The sequence below is a fragment of the Cyprinus carpio genome, chromosome A5 (genome assembly GCF_018340385.1).
Source record: "Cyprinus carpio isolate SPL01 chromosome A5, ASM1834038v1, whole genome shotgun sequence".
NCBI lineage: Eukaryota > Metazoa > Chordata > Actinopteri > Cypriniformes > Cyprinidae > Cyprinus > Cyprinus carpio.
In genome coordinates this window covers 21,569,743-21,589,010 of record NC_056576.1, presented here as the reverse complement: position 1 = coordinate 21,589,010, position 19,268 = coordinate 21,569,743, and the positions used below count along the sequence as shown (strand labels likewise).

General features: G+C 37.2%; 1 protein-coding gene across 6 annotated transcripts in view; it reads right to left on the bottom strand.

The window, feature by feature from the left end:
- LOC109090703 (kelch-like protein 13) overlaps positions 1-19,268 on the bottom strand; it is a 44,321-nt gene that overhangs the window by 19,643 nt on the left and 5,410 nt on the right. Inside the window, exon 1 of one of the 6 annotated variants that reach the window (XM_042756448.1) lies at positions 6,755-7,127. The exons of 4 other annotated variants lie outside the window; for them this stretch is intronic. In XM_042756448.1, the coding sequence (XP_042612382.1) occupies positions 6,755-6,852 (98 nt within the window). In that variant the 5' untranslated portion in view covers positions 6,853-7,127. Of the gene's footprint in view, positions 1-6,754; positions 7,128-19,268 lie in introns of those variants that run through there. One more of the 6 variants, XM_042756445.1, reaches the window with a different exon arrangement.

The following is a 19,268-nucleotide window of genomic DNA, read 5'->3' as shown; positions in this document are numbered from 1 at the left end:
CCCCAAACTATAAACAAGCATCTCACATCTGCCATTTTACATTGTGCATAAAGGCCCCTTACGGACGAGTGTGTGCTGAAGCGTACCCAGTGCATTTGCTAGTGCCTGTGTTTCCACTCCCATAATGTTGTGCAGACCTTTCTGTAGTCAAATAATGGGTTGAGTTGTTTCCATTAGTTATTGAGAGAAACAAGCAGCATTCATCTCTTTGCCTCTTTTTTTGAAGTTAGCATGAAATCTTTGATTCAAACACACAGATATATGATGGTAATTACAGTCAAACTTCAGAGTATCCGCTCTGTACTTGACCAAGGGCTGCTCACCATTCCTTCATCAATGTGATTCACATTTAAACAGAACCTAAATCTGTGCCTGTAACACTTCAATCATTTTTCAATGAAACAATATGCTTATTAATCGCAAAACGAGTCAGCATTTGCAGCATGGCTTTGGTAAACATGAGGCCCGACTCAATAGATCACATGTGTTGCTGTTTTTATACATCATCACGTGACCACTCAGGGACGTCCAGCTGCTGCAATTATGAATTGTTCCGACCTTAAACTGGGTTCAAAGGAGCTATGCTTTATTTTTGTCACACATGCAGAGAGATGAACACAAGCCATCTGCTGCAGAAGTTCTGCATCTGTTTTACGCTCAGAATCAGAAATGATCATCTATTCAGTTTTTGTGAATTTATGTAAAGGAGTGCCTCACTCAGTGTTATAAATAATGGATTTATAAATACTATAACCTTACGAGATAAACAGACTGAGGAGATATATCAGCATTACTGCATTTACACATTTGAAAACACTACTCAAAAAAATACAATGCTAACTGAACTTCAAAAAACTGGATCTGAGTTGATCATACAGTAAACTAAAGCTAAAAAGCAGCAAGATATTGAGAGGACCATGCTTTCTTTTTCCATTTCATTTCTTTTTTGCCTTCATATTTTGCACGGCATTTCTTCCATTTCCTTTCCGCCACTTCACCTTCACGCATTTTCTTCTTACCAAACATCCTCAACCTTCACAACACCTATTCCTCTTTCCTTCTCCGGTCTCATTCTCTTCATCTTTCATCCTCTGCTCATTTCTTCCTCTCCTTCTGACCCTCTTCTCCAACCTCTTCCCCATCTGAGGTGATCCTGAGGTGAAAATTGGATTCCTGCATTTCCTCTCTGATGCATAAAGATTGAGCAGAAGTGAATAAATAAAGATGGATACAAAAAGAGGGATGGTAGGTCAGAAAGAGAAAGTCTGACAAATCTTCTGTCTTCCGTCAGGTTAATGTCAGAGGAAGTGCAGACTCATTAGATGATGAATATGGTTTTGATAATGTAACGTATGGTGTGCGTGTCACATTGGTTCCAGTTTTTGGGGGGATTACGCTTAGAGGCAGCAGTGAAGGTGTTGGAGTACAACTAATGTAAGAAATCAAAAGGAAAGAAACTATGTCTCCTGACTGGAAAGAGCACTAGTGACTTATACCAAAGACTACAGAATACCCAAGACATGTCACTTGTATAGTTTTGAATGGGGAAAAATGCAACGCTCAATATGGCCGCTCAATCGCAGGAAGCCCCGCCTTCCGAATGAAGGAGCCAATCGCTAATCGGTAAAGTCTGCGCACCACTGCAGCAGCCGTAAGAAGTGTCCCGGTTGCTATAGAAACAGTCAGCCTTCTGAAAAGTGTGCTCAGGACTGCACATGTGCACTGGCTGATCTAGCCTGAATAATAAGCTTTTTATAACATTATTTGAGCAAAATAAACAACATTTATGACACAGTTGTTATCAGATTTATTTGGTGATTTCAAATATGAAATTTAATCGCAAGCCTAGTGAACAGTTTTGTAGAATTTGATGTTTTCCCATTCAAAGAGATAGGAGTTGCACTTAGATGCCCGAGAGGCGTTTCAAAGATGGCCCCCGAGTGACATGATTTGTCTTAAAGGGACTTTGCTTACACCAAACAACACACTACTGCAAAACTGACTTATTCAATATAATCCCATTAATACAAATCACATGCAGTGCCCAGAATTAACACTTACCAAGTGCCAAATGAAAGTAAAAATTGGCTTTGGGATTGGGAGTTACTCAACATTTGGCTGGTACAGCTTTATTAAGAACTGCAGGGCCTGAAATGAACTTTAACTCATCGGCCAAAAGCAGGGAAATTGTGTGCCATAAACATTACCTAAAAGATATGAAACAGTATGCTGCATTATTATTATTATTATCATTTTTATTTTTTCTTCCCATGATTGGAGCCAGTATGTTTTTTTTTTAAATAAGTCTATTATGCTCACCAAGGCTACATTTATTATTTTACAACACAAGTTATTCTTGTGATCAAAGTTGAATTTTCAGCATCATTATGCCAGTCTTCAGTGTCACATGATCCTTCAGAAATCATTCTAATATTCTGATTTGGTGCTCAAGAAACATTTCTTATTATTCCCAATGTTAAGAACAGTTGTGCTGCTTTTTTTTCTCCAGGAGAATAATTTGATGAATATAAAGTTGATGAATAGATGAATATAAATAGAATTCTATTCATTATATCAATTAATAAAAACAGCATGTATTTGAAACATATATCCTTATATCCATATAGATCCTTTGTAACAAATGTCTCTATGGTCACTTTTGATCAAATGCATCCTTGCTGAATATTACTGACCCCAAACTTTTAAATGGAGGTGTATATAATGCCAAGGTTATAATTGCTACTTTTTAAAATAATACCTAATAGAGTTTCATGTCCATTAAAAATATTCATGACCAGTACATTTTCTTAAATCACCCACTGTTGGCAGGTTTGGATAATTTTGGACTCTGCTCACATGTCATTCTGTGTGGCACAGTGGGAGCTGGTGAGGTCACATGATCAAAACAGCTACCAACAGTCTGTCTGTAATAAATATACTCGGGATCTGTACCACTATATTAATACTCAAAACAGTCCTCAACACCGATCAGAAAACAAACTTCACTTATAGTTAAGGGAAATTTGTTTTGAAGTTAAACAAATGCACACATTTTGAAAAAAAAAAAAAGAAAAAAAAAAAAATAAAACCCAATTATCTCAAACCCAAAAAAAAAAAAAAATAAAAAAATGAAAATAAATTTCTTTGAGCTCACACCCAAAGCAAACAAAATATTAAAAATAAATGACACTTTGTGATGTCCTTTTACATATAAACAAAGTGTGGAAAAACATTTTAACATCTGTAAAAATAAATATTTGATATCAAACAAGCAATATCCTATGAAAATCTTATTTACTGGAATAATTTTAAATATTAATTCATTGGATTGTACAGAAACAACACTCAGCATGCAGGGTGCCATCTCTACTTTCAGTTCAGTGTGGAAGAAACTGATCTTCAATGTCATTTTTTAAAACTACACCTTTAAACACCAAAAAACAAAAAAAAATAAAACAAAACAAACAAACAAAAAAAAAAACGCTGGTGGCCTCCAAACAGAATTTTGACTGAAAGTTACTGTACAAAAATCAAAACACATAAAAATTAATAAAGCAGCCTTCTCCCAATCTGCAGCAGCAAGAAGTCTGACACATCCCATCCTTTCATCTGAGATCACAGGGTAGAAAAGAAAAGCTGAAACAGAGAGAATCCAGCGTGAAAGGTGAATGTGAAAAGGACGAACTGCTGTCTGTTCCTGTCGACATTTCTGTGTGTTTGACACTGTCTTCACAGGAGACTAAAGCACATTAGACAAGTGCTGGCAGCAAAACAAACACACCCTGAATATCCTGGATGACCCTGCTACCAAAATTTTCAGGTTAAACTTCATCATAATGTGAACCAAGGTCAAGGCCAAGGTCCTTTTAGCAGCAGATGAGCAGGACTTTAGATCTGTCATGACTGTCTACCGTCTTCACCTGACAACACAAACACACACCCATGCGTGCGTCATTCTCTTCCCCCCTGCGGCAGAAGCTCTCCGGCTGTCACTCCTCATCACTCGTTTAAGGAGAAACCCAAGAATCCTTCAAGTCACAAATATAAAAATTCTTGAATGGGTCCTAAGGACTGTGTGCTTGAGTTTTGTGGTGATGCATGCTTGTTCTTACTCAGTCCATTTAAAATTGTTTACAATTTATTGTGTAAGTATTTCATTGAGTATGGATACCTCTCCCTTGCCCTACCGAGCGTAAAATCCTCACTACAGGCAGCGGGTATATTTAGAAGTGAGGTAATACTTCAGGAGTGCATGCAACTAAATGAACCTCACCTTCCTAACACCACATGCACATTAACTTTGGAACAACATCCATGTTTTTTAAGGGGGGAAACTTCAATGTATAAACTTCAAGTCCATTTACACCAGCAATAGCAGCTATAACAATATAAGGGCTGCATAATTTGGGGGGGGGGGGGGTACGGTGTAGGGGAATCAAATTTGATTCACTGTAAAATGAAAAAGATCTATTTAAAAAAATATATTTTACATGACAACTGCAAAATTACAATACTAGTTTTTATGGCTGTCTTAATTTCTTCATTTTCAAAAAATTATACAAACTTTTGACAGATTTTTTGACTGCAGGGAGCCCTTAAAGCATCTCTTTTGTTGATAAGTGCTTCTCATTACAAGTATGGGAAGATGGTTGATGCATGTTGTGTTCTCCAATGCACGTTAAAGCAACCCAAACTCAGAGCAGATGAAGAGATGAGTTTGTGTGGAGCAGCAATATGATAATATTCTGTGTATTAAAAGTGTGTGCTACATGTCATCTGCTGCTTTAAATGCTCAAGCTCATTAAGTTAGGTCGATTCTGATTGGTTGGAAAAAATAATTCTGAAAGAGATTGCTTTGATATTGTTACTCTGTGTCGTTATAGTTGTGGTGTGCCTTCTCTATTCTTACAGAAGTAAACGATTATTGAAACTTCATAGTTCATCTTTGGTGTGTGAATGTACAAACTCCCCCTAGTTCTATTTTTTTTAGCAGCTGGCAAAAACATCCTGTTGTTCAATATTTTCTCTCTGAAAACACACACACAAAAAAGAGAATGATTCATGTGTCCAAGAGGCATCTTTCTTCCCATTAAGAAATACAGAGACCACAGCTCACCCTGTAATCACACACAACACACAGCCAAAGCAGTAAAAATAGACTTTGTTTTTACTGGGCAAAATTCGACTGGGAGGGGCGACAGCAGGGTCGGAAACTCAACACTGTAATCCACAACTCCTAACCTTAAATCTGAGAAGATACAGAGACATATACATAAACATTGTTTATTGATTCTCAATGGGAAATTTATGAGGACTGTATATGCACATTAGCGTTATGGCTGGAGAGACTAAGAAAGACAGAAACTATAAACAAAACAAAAGAGACAACCAAGGCATTTTCTCAGATCCAGCCTTTAACTTGAATTGAACTGAACTACCAAAACCACTTTCCAACGAAGATGGATATAACCCATGATTATCAAGACAGATCATCGCCTTAAACTCTCGCTTCACAGTTAACTCTCAAATCACTCATGCAAATAGCTGGTCATGGTTTCAATTTTGTGCCTGAGGAAAATTAAGATCTAAAACAAATAAAAAGAGATAAACAGCAGTACAGTGTATATATATTTATCCATTTCAAAAACTATTTCAAAACTGCCAAATAATTACATTACAATCACTGTAATTATTCCCTTAATGTGTAGAAGGACAGCATCATTTTGTTTAACTGAATACATGACTTTAACCACATAACGTGTATTATTTTAGAGCTGTATATTATTGCCATATGGACATTACTTTGTTGCCAGAGGATGGACTCCCCTTCATGACTTCATGAGTACAAAATCTCATCACATGACTCAGTCACCTCAGGCATTATATATGCAGTGTGAAAAGCACTTTACAAGTAAATGTGAATTTAACTTTTTATACTACATAATCTTGAACATGATATACAACAGCATTTAATCAATTAAAACCTTTATTTACAAGGCTGTTGACAAAGGGACAAAAACTCATTTTTATATTAATATGTCTTATTAAATTCAGTGGCTTGGTGGTGCACTGGTTCGAAACCGCTAGGAGAAAAAAAATAAAGTAAGAAAACATCTACAATAATAAAAGGTTTTCTTAAAGGGTTTGTTTCTACTGGGCACTGATGTACAGCATCTAGTGCGCGCTGATCCACAGAAGATCGTGTTAAAGACTGCTGCTTTTCTAGTACACATTTGAAGTTAGTCGTGCACTGGTGTGTTAATCGTGCCGAGCGGAAGCGCTAGCGGTCATGTACCGTGTATCATCCAGCATCAGTGCTGCATCCTCCAGCAGCCCACCGGGCCCCCACCGCACTACACAAGCGCAAGAATCCAGCACACACAGCACGCCAAGACAAAAGCCTGCTCCGCTGGCTGTTATCTCGGCCCGGTGCGTACTAGAGCTCATAAACAGAGCCGTGAGAAGGACTCAGAAATAGCAGAGAAAGCACATGAAAATCCTCTGTGGATCATAGAAAACTAGGCGGCGCGCGGAAGCACGCTAAACGTTATTAAATGGGTCTCAAAACCTCTCTAAACGTTCACAATTAGGTTACAGAAACGACAGGAGGCGACACCGACCCCGAAACAAGCACAGCAGCAGCATCCTTAATGAACGACTAAAGACGGAAGATAAACACACTCACGCGCCCTCAGTTAGTGACGGTGACATTTTAATACACGCACTTCGACGCGTTAACATCACAGCTACTTACATGTATGCTGGCGAGAGTGGGGAGGACCTGGACGTTTTAAGAACGGGCACGGGAAATTTCCAGCTGACGGGCGAACCGCTTTTCCATTTCAACGGCATGTTTTTTTCAGTCAGCACCTCTGAGATAGAGCGCGGATGAGAATAGCCGTCAAGAGCGAGTCCATGAAAAGGGGACCAGCGCGGGCTTCCATCCCCGGCAGCCCTCACCCAGAGCAGGGAGGAGGGAGAGGAAAATAAAGAGGAGGATCAGCCGCCGACACAGGCAGCTCTGATTGAATACCGCAGGGAAGGTTGACGGAAAACCTGGAGGAATGACACTTAAGCCTGAGCCGAGAGGTGAAAAGCAGGTGTGCCTGAGCCGAGCATCATCTCCTGAGAAAGAGAGAGGGATGATGATGATGATGATGGAAGGGAAGAAAAAAATAGGCACCGTCGCGTCCGGTCAGTGCAAGGAAGAGGCATGCGCGGTAGGTGCACTGGATGTTCAGCTATAGTGCCACCTCGTTTGAATGCAGGCTGACTATGGAAAGCTGCTGTATCATTCATTCTCTTAACTACTTTTACTTTCTACCGTAGGTTAATAGTAGCTATACTTAGTTTTTAATAACTACAGAAACCCAATAAGCCCTGTAATATCTATTCAGTTAACCTGTAGTACATAATCATTTCATATGGGGTTCTGTGCTTCACATATCAACTATTAACTTCTAAACAGTATATATTTTATCAGTTTCTATAGTTTTACTAGTAGCATTTCATTAGCCTACTAGTATTCATTGATAAGTTATGATTAACTATTCAAACAGTTACTAGTATCTATTGCACTTTTCTTAGTAGCAATACTAGTTTTATACAAATTTCTTCTTTAAACATCAAATTTTACTTTTTTTTTTTTTTTTTTTTTTTTTTTTTTTTTAACAAACCTGAAGTAGCTATTCTGACTAGACATTAGTCGGATCGATATATAAGCTAAGCATATAAGTCTCTCATGTACAAGTACCAGTATTATTAGGGCCTTTCGCACCGCAGGAACCTTTTCATAGTACCAGAACTAATTGTGGAACTACCCACTTTTGGGGGACTTTAGTACCGGACTGCCTTTTTCAAGAACCAAATTAGCTCCTACTCCAGAGCAGGGTCTAACCAGCACAAAACTGGTACTACCCATGACGCAAATAGACATTGATTGGCCAAACACGTACGAAAACGCCCTCACCCGCCATGATTTAAAACACCATGTAACAGTGTAAACATTGTGTCAACTTATATCACAAGTATGATGAACAGCGATAAATATACGGACGCTGAAGTGCAGGCATTTGTAGCAAATTTAGCACTGCCAGTTGTCATTGGAGTTTCTTAGTCCTCCTTTCTGTTCTTTCAATTGCTTTACGTTTACATCAACATTCCATGTCCATTATTGTGAAACCCGCGAGACACAACAAAAACACAGCTCCGATCACAGCGTCCTCTATCAACCTGTTGTTAATGTTGTTCTTCTTTGTTTTCATTGTTGAACGCTATGCACAAATGATTTCACTGTCGACCAGTTTATGTCACTTCCTAGTACACACTGTCGATGCGAATGCAACCCTTTAAATGGTACTGGGAAATAGTTCGCGCAAAATCGTCCAAGTACTTTTGTACTATACATTTAGTTCTGGAACTAAAGCGTTGCGAAAGGACCTAATGTAAAACTATTGGAATAGTTCTAGTAAGTAAGTCCCAATAACAACTGAAAAAAATACTAGTCAGAAGTGAGCTGATATGTGAACCACAGATCACTATTATTTTACAATTACTAGTAAGACAGGAGTGGTAATAAGCTTATAAGATCTAGTATATAATTAATATATATTTAACTATATAATTAACTTTCGACTCAATTATTTCTAGTCACCATTAGAATAAGTACATAAATTAGTTTAATATTTTAAGTATAGTAACTAGTGAAAACTGAAACAACACTGTTTTTTTCTTTGTAATTAATACCTAGTAATCCAAAAGTGAATAATGTTAAACTGGCTTGCCATAGCTGAATGAATGGAGGTAGTGAGTGAGAAAGAGGCTCAGAGCTCAGATAAGAGTTTAATGATCTGGCATTAAAAACACACTACTGTAGGCACATGAAATATAAAACACGAATATGATTCTCCGGAACTTTAAAGAATACCACTTCTGTTCCTCAGTATTGTATTAATGGTGAAAAATTCCCCACTAAATGTCCATTATGAGAGACAGGTCTTTTCAAAACATCTCTAGCTAGGCGGCGCAAGCAGGGCACAAACTCCACCATGGGGCTCTTCACCCACTGCAGTGACAGCACATGTCAAAGAGGAGACAGAGAGAAAAAGAAAGCTACCACATTAATTTCTGTGATTATGTCCATCTTCATTTAAAGTGCTGACAAAAAAGTCAGAGTAGATGTCCTTTAACTTATTCAATCGTGTTCTGGATGTGCTACAATGTTTAAAAACGTGACCAAGTGTGCCTTACTCAGTTTTTTTCAAGCTGTCCTCCATGTATCTCTCCCTACCTCTCTTTCTCTCTCTGTCTGTAAGTGGCATGTGGTGGATTTATGAAGTGTGGCCCCTCAGTCCCCTTACTGTGTTTACACTGGGTTTTCTTTTGGGTCCAATGTAAATTTATTTTCCATTTAAATAAGATGCTATCAACAAGCAATCAATATTTTAATAAACTACCATTCAAAAATGTGTGGTCAGTAATTTTTTAAAGAAACTATTACTTTTATTCAGCAAGGATGCATTAAATTAATCTAAAGTGACAGTAAATTGTTGCAAAAGATTTTCAAACAAATGCTGTTAATTTTTAACTTTCTGTCCAAATACAATTATTGGCATTTTTTTCTTGCCCAATTTTAAAGTCAGGTTTGATCACGAGAGATTTGTGTTCACAGTCAGGACACTGGTTGTTTGTGAATGAAATCCATTAGTGTGTGCTCTCTTGGTCACATCACGGCACTCCACACACTATAGGAATAAAACAGTTAAATATAATTTTTTTTTTTTTTTTTTTTTTTTTTTAGAGTTATGTGTGTGGTATCTCACATTTTAAAAATCTGATAACATTTTATAATTCTTTTAGTGTGGGCCGGCCTTTACGTTACAAACAAAATGTTATTTCACCAGGAAATTAAAGATATGACAGGTTGTTAACATGTGCGATAAGTAATATCATCTAGCCATAATTTATATAACTGAAGACAGAGTCATTGTTGGCAGTCAGCCTGTATAAATATCTATCTGCTCAAAACATCTGTGACCATATTTTGATCTGTTTAAGAATGAGTCTGGCATTTATTTATACTCATGCTACAATACAAACTGAATTATGTATATGAGAACACAGGATAATAACACAAACATACACAGCAAACAGTTTAAAAGTTTACACAAGGCCTGCTATGGATCTTGTTAGAAATAGAATAGAATAGAATAGAATAGAATGGAATAGAAATAGAGAGATCATTAGAGGCCATCTGTGAGTTAATTCTATTAGTATCTCAATAACAAGTCAGGTAACAAAACAAAAGCCATCTTTTGTTCACGTGTATATAACCAGACAGCAGATGAAATGCATTCAGCCAAAGTGATCACACCACAATGATCAAACAGCAAGAGAGATAAAACACATTTTAAAAGGACACACAGCACCTCTAGCTGTAAGCCTGCAGCTCAGAACAGATGCGTCACTGTCTGAAGTGATAAACTGCACCGTGAATTTGGTAACAGAAGCCTTCATTAGGAGTTAATCAGTGAAGGAACACTAACAGACACAACAGCAAATTAACCACTCACTAAAATAAAAATCAATGTTTTTCTTTAGCTTACTTCTGACTCACCCACACCATCCTCTCCAGCTACTATGGATTCTCCATTAAAGTATTACAGATAATGGCGACCGATTAGCAAGGACAAACGACACAGAGAAACTTAGCATAATATCATCATGTGTCTTTATGTTCTTCTGATTTAAAACTGTTTCTAGAAAATATGCTATATCTGCATTTTGACCTTATCAAAAGCCACTCAAATCCGAGTGTCAGACCGAGAGTCAAAAAAAGCATATACAGGCAAGACAAATTAATACTCCTCCTGATGATTTATTAAGGTTAGGAACATAAATGGCAGTATATTAGCTCATTTCCAGTCAGAGTCACTGTCAGGAATGACCAAAGGTGAGTTTTGAACTTGTAGATCTCAAGCCGCAAACTGTTTCAGATGGTTCAGTCCGATTTTGGTTCATCTCGATCACTAAAAAGAACCAGTACAAAAGAATGATTCATTTGCAAACCGGACATCACTCCTGACCATTCGCCTGAGGCTATGAATTACAGATAATAATGTTTAAAATAACATTCATTTTCTTGTAGACCGATCGTTTCGCTTCATAAGACCTCAATATATCGTCAGGAGCCATGGGTATTAGTTTTGGTTGCATGTATATGCATTGACAGTGTGACTGTAGCCACTGACTTTATGAATCTTTATGACATTTTATGAATCACCAATGATCACGATTTCAGCTAAAATTTATCTTTACTGTTTTACTGACTAAAAAATAAAAAGTCACCTATATCTTAAACTTCACCATGATTACAAAATCAAAATCAAAATCAAAATTAAATATGAAAAATCCACATAAGCAGTCCTGTGTATGATAGTGTGAGACAGATGTGAAGTTCCAGAGTTTAAGAAAAAATACTGAGAGGTTCAGAGAGTATAGTAAACACACACACACACACACCAGTAATAACCTTTACTGAGCACAGATGGTGCTCGATGACCTGAACTTTTAGCTTGACATTCTGTTATAGTCACACACCTCACACTACCTTCATTTCTGCTTTTCCTTGTGCTTCACTCATCATTTTCTCATGTGAAAGAGCAAATGTTCTTCATCCTATTACATTCAACACTCTCACTGCCCTCCTTACCCCTTAATCACTCTATTAATACATTTCTATGAATAGCCACGGCTCACCCTCACCACACATTTAGCACTTAATTAAGTGGGTGAGGACAGAGGGGTGTGTGTATTTAAGAGAGACAGAGAGCGATGCTAAACTTCACTGTCTCTGCCATTGTGTCGTTCCTGTGCTCAAATGACAGCATTGTACAGTGGTAAATGTGGCACTTATGCAGCACACCCTCACTGTTGTCTAAAGCTGTTCCTGTTCTGCAGCTCTTGTAGCTCACCTGCACAGCCTGAAGGCAAACATTACAATGATTTCAGCAGGTACCTTGCTCAATATGTCATGTGTGGCACGCAGCTGTGTAATGTCAAACTCGGAAATAAAGATGATAATTTAAACAATTCATGCAAATTGACTGGAGCTGGAAAAATGTGAAACCAACCTTTTCTCTACTTTCCCACAATCAGTCCATGATCTATGAAAAAGGCTACACGATTACTTAGATACTATCTGAAGGACACTATTCATACATTTATTTTTTAATTTATATTTAATATTATATATATTATATTATATTATTATACCAACATATTTCTCAGGAAAAAGAGAAGGGTTTCCTCGACTGTAAAATAGAAATATTAAATGGCACAGCAGAGGTAATTGCCACGAAAGTGCTTTTAAATGTTAAATCACAAATCACACTGGTCACTGTGAACAGATCTCTGCTACACACTCAGTGAGTTTCAATAACTGTGTAGGCTCAAACAGTGAACATTTCAAAGAACATGCTGCTCTCAGAGAGAACAAGAGGCTGAATAAAAACAAAGGCAACATTTCTACTGAAGCTGGGCATCACAGGTAGCCAGCATTTATCCATGCTAATAGTAAATGGGTTTTTGACAACATGGACATGAACTTTTATATTCAACATGAAGATTTAAGGATAAAATTTAAATTTAATGTTAAGAAAATATCTACATTTTAAGTGCTATACCTGGTCTCTGCTGCCATAAACACTTATATTTACACATAATACTATTTAAAAGTTAGGGGTCAATAAGATTTTATTTATTTAGATCTATTTATTTTCAGTAACAAAAAAAGATTCATAATTAATAATGGAAGAGAATCATTTTATTATACAATCAAAAAGCTTGAAATATTCTAGGTTTTTCTTCTGCTCTTTAACAACATGTTTTTTATTATAAACAATCACAAAACGTTTTTCTTCTGCTCTTTAACATATGAAAGAAAATCTATTCTTTTCTTCTGCTCTTTAACATATGACTGAAAAGCTATTTTGTTCAATCTTACCGACTTTCTACACCAGGGGTTCTCAACTCTGGCGCATCGAGGTCCACTCTCCTACAGGGTTTACCTCCAACCTTGATCAATCTCAACTGCCAATAACTTTCTAGTCATCCTGAAGATCTTGATTAGCTTGTTCAGGTGTGTTTGATTAGGTTTGGAGCTAAACTCTGCAGGAAAGTGGACCTCGAGGGCCCCTGTTCTACACTTAGTCAGTGTGATGATATGCAGAAATTATGCAAAACACCATACAACAAGGTTTACATCTGAAACAAGCCTTGTCTTTATGTGTTAGAAGAGTTGAAGGGAGAGATGATGGATTAAGAGCTACTAGATGATCAACACGTCGTGAATGTTTTGATCTGAGAGCTTTTGGTGGCTGTATAATCCAGCAAAGTCTTTTTGGCAAATCTTAAAGAAATTCCACAATTAATCCGCATTTGTCATTTTCAAAGCATTTTAGGAGCAGTAGCAGCACACAGAGAGAGTGAGAGAGGAGAGTAAAAGTCACTTACAAACTCTGGTGTATTGAGTAGATTCTGAATTGGCCATTGCATTCACACGTTCAACAAACATGACTGTGACTGGGTACAATGCTCAACACGGCAAAGAGACTCACTTGATTAAGCACTTAAGGAAGGGCAGGAGGGACAAGTACAGATAATAAAAAAAAAAACAGGAAGTAATGAGGGATGGGTGAAATAAGTGAGTGGATGAAAAGTGTCAGCAAGCGATGACATGGCTAAAGATGGAAGAGAGTGAAAAAATTATGGAAAGCTCACAGATAATATTCTTATGTGAATCCCCATAATCATACTGAACTTTAAAGGTCCTAAAATAGTCTAGAAACCGCTACTCTCTTAAAAAAATAAAGGTTCCCAAAGGGGGTTTCTGCAGTTAATGGAATAACCATTTTTGGTTCCATTATGCTCAGTTTGAAGAACATTTTAAAAATCTAAAGAACCTTATTTCACTATTAAGAACCTTTTGTGGAATGAAAAGCTTCCATGGATAATAAAGGTACTTCTTGGAACAATAGATGCCAATGAAGAACCTTAATTTTTAAGAGTGTAAGGGGAAAATGGGTAAATCAAGCAACAACCAACTACTTGGCACAGCCATTAGAACAGAAAGTGTAGAAGTTACTTGAAATCAGCTTTAACAGTTCAGTCTTGCCTTCAGGAAGCTGTTGCTATGGCAACCTCGACACATACGCAACAGATGGTTGAGGGTCCTAAACAACTTAAAGACAAGATCAGAGCCACACCGGTGTTTGTGAAACAGTTACAAGAGTGACAGATCAACAGTATAGAACAGAAGACGTGAGAACATTAGGCTATCACACACTAAGACCTTTCAGATGACATCCACATAAGCAAAAAATACTTGGATACTTAAGTCACAACTAACTAAAACTGAATAAATGCCATTGCATTAGAAAACAAAATATCAAACACTATATAGTAGACCTTTTTCAGAAATAACTTTTGAAGGGCAATTTTGCAAAACCTTTAACTAGTCAAGGTGATTTCCTAGTGAAAGTTATAAAGTTAGTATGAAGTCATTCACATAGACATCCTTGCAGAGTTCCAGTTCATCACTTTAAATAGGAACCTTATCCACTAATAGTTGACATACACAATGTATCCAAACACATCTTGTGAAAATATATCTATAATTTATATAGACCTATCTATTACATTGTTAAATATCTATTGTTTCATCATTTTAGTAACTAACAAACTTTTTGTAAAACACTTTAAGTGTTTAAACTACACTTACCATTCAAAAGTCTGGGGTCATTATGCTTTTTTAATGTTTTTGAAAGAAGTCTCTTATCCTCACCAAATGGAGCAGCATTTAATAGACAGAGCCGTAGATCACTGACAAGCTACGCAATATTGCGTTCATTATCGCAGATGAATCGGCTTCGATAATGAACGCGATATTGCGTAGCTTGTCAGTGAACTCTGTCTATTAAATGCCGCTCCATTTGAAAGCAGGTGATGGTGATTTAGCAGTAATCAGGGAACCGGCTTTACTGACAAAATGCGCGTGACAATCACATGTGATATATCGCCCAGCCCTAGTATATGGCTTCGCGTTATTGTCCGGGCAGAACTATTGTTCCAGCCACCAAAGACAGATTCATAAATAACCTGCCTGATTTATCTCAACTGCTCTGTGTACCCATAATGAGGCACTATCTTCTCTAATACATAAGAAGCTGTTGCCCCCATCAAATTGAAAAAGGTTAGAGAAAAATGTACCTTGCCATGGACAACAGTAATACCCACTCTCTCAAGAAAGAAACTCGTAGTCTTGAGCGCAAATGGAGAAAAATTTACTTGGAAGTTTTTAGAATTGCATGGAAAAACTGTATGTCCAGCTATAGACAGACTCTAAAAACTGCCAGGGCCGAGCATATCCACAAACTCATAGAAAATAACCAACATAATCCAAGGTTTTTATTTAGCACAGTGGCTAGATTAACAAATAACCAGACGCCACCCAATCTAAATATTCCCTCACAGTTAAATAGTAATGACTTTATGAATTTCTTCACTGATAAAATAGATAACACCAGAAATACAACAACAAATGTAGATTCTACAGTGTCTAATACTTCAGTTTTATCCATCGCACCCAAAGATAAACTGCAGTGCTTTACAACTATAGGACAGGAAGAGCTAAATAAACTTATCACTGCATCTAAACCAACAACATGTTTATTAGATCCTGTACCCACTAAATTACTGAAAGAGTTGTTACCTGTAGCCGAAGAACCGCTTATCAATATTATTAACTCATCGTTATCTTTAGGTCACGTCCCAAAACCATTCAAGCTGGCGGTTATTAAGCCTCTTATTAAGAAAGCACAACTAGATCCTTGTGAACTGGCAAATTACAGACCCATTTCAAATCTTCCATTTATGTCTAAAATTTTTGAAAAAGTTGTGTCTGCTCAATTGTGCTCCTTCCTGCAAAAAAAAAGATCTCTATAAAGAATTTCAGTCAGGTTTCAGGCCCCATCATAGCACAGAAACTGCACTTGTTAAAATTACAAATGACTTGCTTCTTGCGTCAGACCAAGGCTGCACCTCATTGGTAGTTTTACTTGATCTTAGTGCTGCGTTTGACACCATAGATTACAACATACTCATAGATCGATTACAAAACTATACAGGCATCCAAGGGCAGGCTTTAAGATGGTTTAGATCCTACCTGCCCGATCGCTACCACTTTGTTTATCTAAATGGGGAGTCATCTCATTTATCACCAGTAAAATATGGAGTGCCACAAGGATGTGTCCTAGGTTCTCTGCTATTTTCAATATACATGTTGCCCCTTGGTAATATCATTAGAAAATACGGGATTAGTTTCCACTGTTATGCTGATGATACTCAATTATATATCTCAACAAGACCAGATGAAACTTCTAAATTATCTAAGCAAACAGTGTGTGTTAAAAATGTAAAAGATTGGATGACCAATAATTTTCTCCTATTAAATTCAGCTAAGACAGAGATATTACTTATTGGACCAAAAAACATTACACAGAATCTCGTAGATTACAATTTGCAACTAGTCGGATGTACTGTTACATCCTCTACAGTCAAAAATCTGCGTGTTATATTAGATAGCAACTTGTTTTTTGAAAATCATATTTCCCATGTTATAAAAACAGCATTCTTCCATCTTAGAAACATCGCCAAGCTAGGAAACATGTTACCTGTTTCTGATGCAGAAAAGCTAGTTCATGCATTCATGACCTCTAGACTGGACTATTGTAATGCACTGCTAGGTGGTTGTCCTGCATCTTCAATAAACAAGCTACAGGTAGTCCAAAACGCAGCGGCTAGAGTCCTTACCAGGTCAAGAAAATCTGATCATATTACCCCAATACTACAGTCTCTGCACTGGCTACCTATTAAGTTCCGTATCAGTTACAAAATATTATTACTTACTTATAAGGCCTTTAATGGTTTAGTTCCTGCGTACCTAACTAGTCTTCTACCATACTACAATCCATCACGCTCCCTAAGGTCACAAAACTTTTGGTAGTACCTAGGATAGCAAAGTCCACTAAAGGAGGTAGAGCTTTTTCGCATTTGGCTCCCAAACTCTCGAATAGCCTTCCTGATAATGTTCGGGGTTCAGAGACACTCTCTCTGATTAAATCTAGATTAAAAACACACCTCTTTGCCCAAGCATTCAAATAATGCATCTCATAATTTTGGACTGCGGTTATATCTGATCGAATGCACATTATTATTCTTTAGCTTGGGTTAAACTAATCAATTTTACTTGGTTGGAACAGCAGCTACACTAATTATGTCTCTATTTGTTTCTCTGTTTTGCCACGGGATTTACATCAAGCTCCAGTCTGGATCCAGAACACCTGTGAAGAGATGATGCCAACCCCTCAGAGGACCTCAGATGATGCTAACCCTGAGACAACTTACAGAACTACCACATTTTGCTTTAAGTTTGATTACATAATTGCTGTTAATAGTGTTAATCGTCTGTTTGTTTATGTCTTTTATTGATTTTTCCGAACATTTCTGCCATATGCACATAAACTGACAGTCACCACTGATAAGCTACTACTAAATAATGTAGAAACTTAATTTTCTGTAAAGTTGCTTTGCAATGATTTGTATTGTAAAAAGCGCTATACAAATAAACTTGAATTGAATTGAATTGAAATGTAATTTTAATTATTCCTGTGATGGCAAAACTGAATTTTTATCAGCCATTATTCCAGTCTAAAGTGTCACATGATCCTTCATTCAGATTTGCTGCTCAAGAAACACTTCTTATTATAATCAATGCTGGACACAGTTGTGCTGCTTAAAGGTCCTGTAAGTAAGTTTTTGACTCTAAAGTCAAAACAGTTTGACTCTGAAATTTTTGATACTAAAGTATAAAAATACCATAATATGTTTGCAGATATTTAAGAACAATGCTAATTTCACATACTTGTTTATCTGAAAAACAACGCTACAGTCAGTTATTCTCCTTTGAAAATGTGTACCGGGCCGGAATGTCTGTTGTCGTTTTGGTTTATGATACCCGCCCACTGCCAGTTTACCCAATTGTATTTCAGCACCCCGGGTTGCCAGTTGGCGGAAAACACAGAGCATTTCATTTCATTCATCGTCAAGTGTGCTCGTTCCTGTTGGTGTCGTCAATCTGGCAACCTACGTGTGTGTCAAGTCTGAGGAGGAGGGGCCAGGTATAAAAAACCCTCTCCAATATTTTGAATTTGGACTGCAATACCTAGTTCAACCCCTCGGTGTCAATCCTACATATAGCACCTTTAATATATTTGTGGAAACCGTGACACATTTTTTCACATGAATCACATGAATAGATAGTTTGAAATAAACAGCATTTCTTTGAAACAGAAATCTTTTGTAACAATGTAAATATATTTAATGTCACTTTTGATCAATATAAAGCATCCTTGTTGAATGGAAACAAGAATCAGATTCTTGCTAGTAAATGCTACTTTGATATTTTGTTCTATAATTCAAAGACATTTATGTTTAAATGTGGCTTAAGTGTCCAAATACTTTTGAGGCCACTGTATATACATCTTAAAAAGAGCCATTAGAGAGATTGTTACTTGGCTAAAGGTCGTACAGATCATTCCTCAAACAGAACACAGAAATAGCCCTGTCAATACTGTCCTACACACCAGCTGACTGAATCTTAGTCCGATGATCTCAAGGGTCTGAGTCATCACAAACCCACATGCCCACACGCTCAGCCCTTACGTGCCAACTTGGCATGTGAAGACAAAACGAGAGTAGTGCGTGTAATATTTCAGCAGGTCGACTCAAATCGATGGAATTCACAGTTGCCTTTGTTTTTCTGTTGAACAATATAGAAGAACCCATCAGCCAACATGCTGCGCTCACTTCAGGAGCTGTGCTGTTTAATAGAGTGTTCAATGTTTATAGTGATATGAGCTCATGCTGTAATTCTGCTGTGATTTACACATCACAGACAGCAAACAATCAGGAATGACTGTAGAGAGCAGAGAGTACAAATCTCAATCCTCTGCCTGCTGCGACACACGCTTATATCATCTGTGTGAGCAAGAAGCAGGTTAGTATGACAGCATGGCGTTAGTGAGAGAGTGTAAAAAAATTAATTAGTGTACGTTTGGGGTGCAAAAAAATCCACCGCACCAAATTTTCACTATGTACCGGAGTTTATCTCTTGTCCTGAGGTGTCCATTTTCAAGAGCATTTATGGCAAT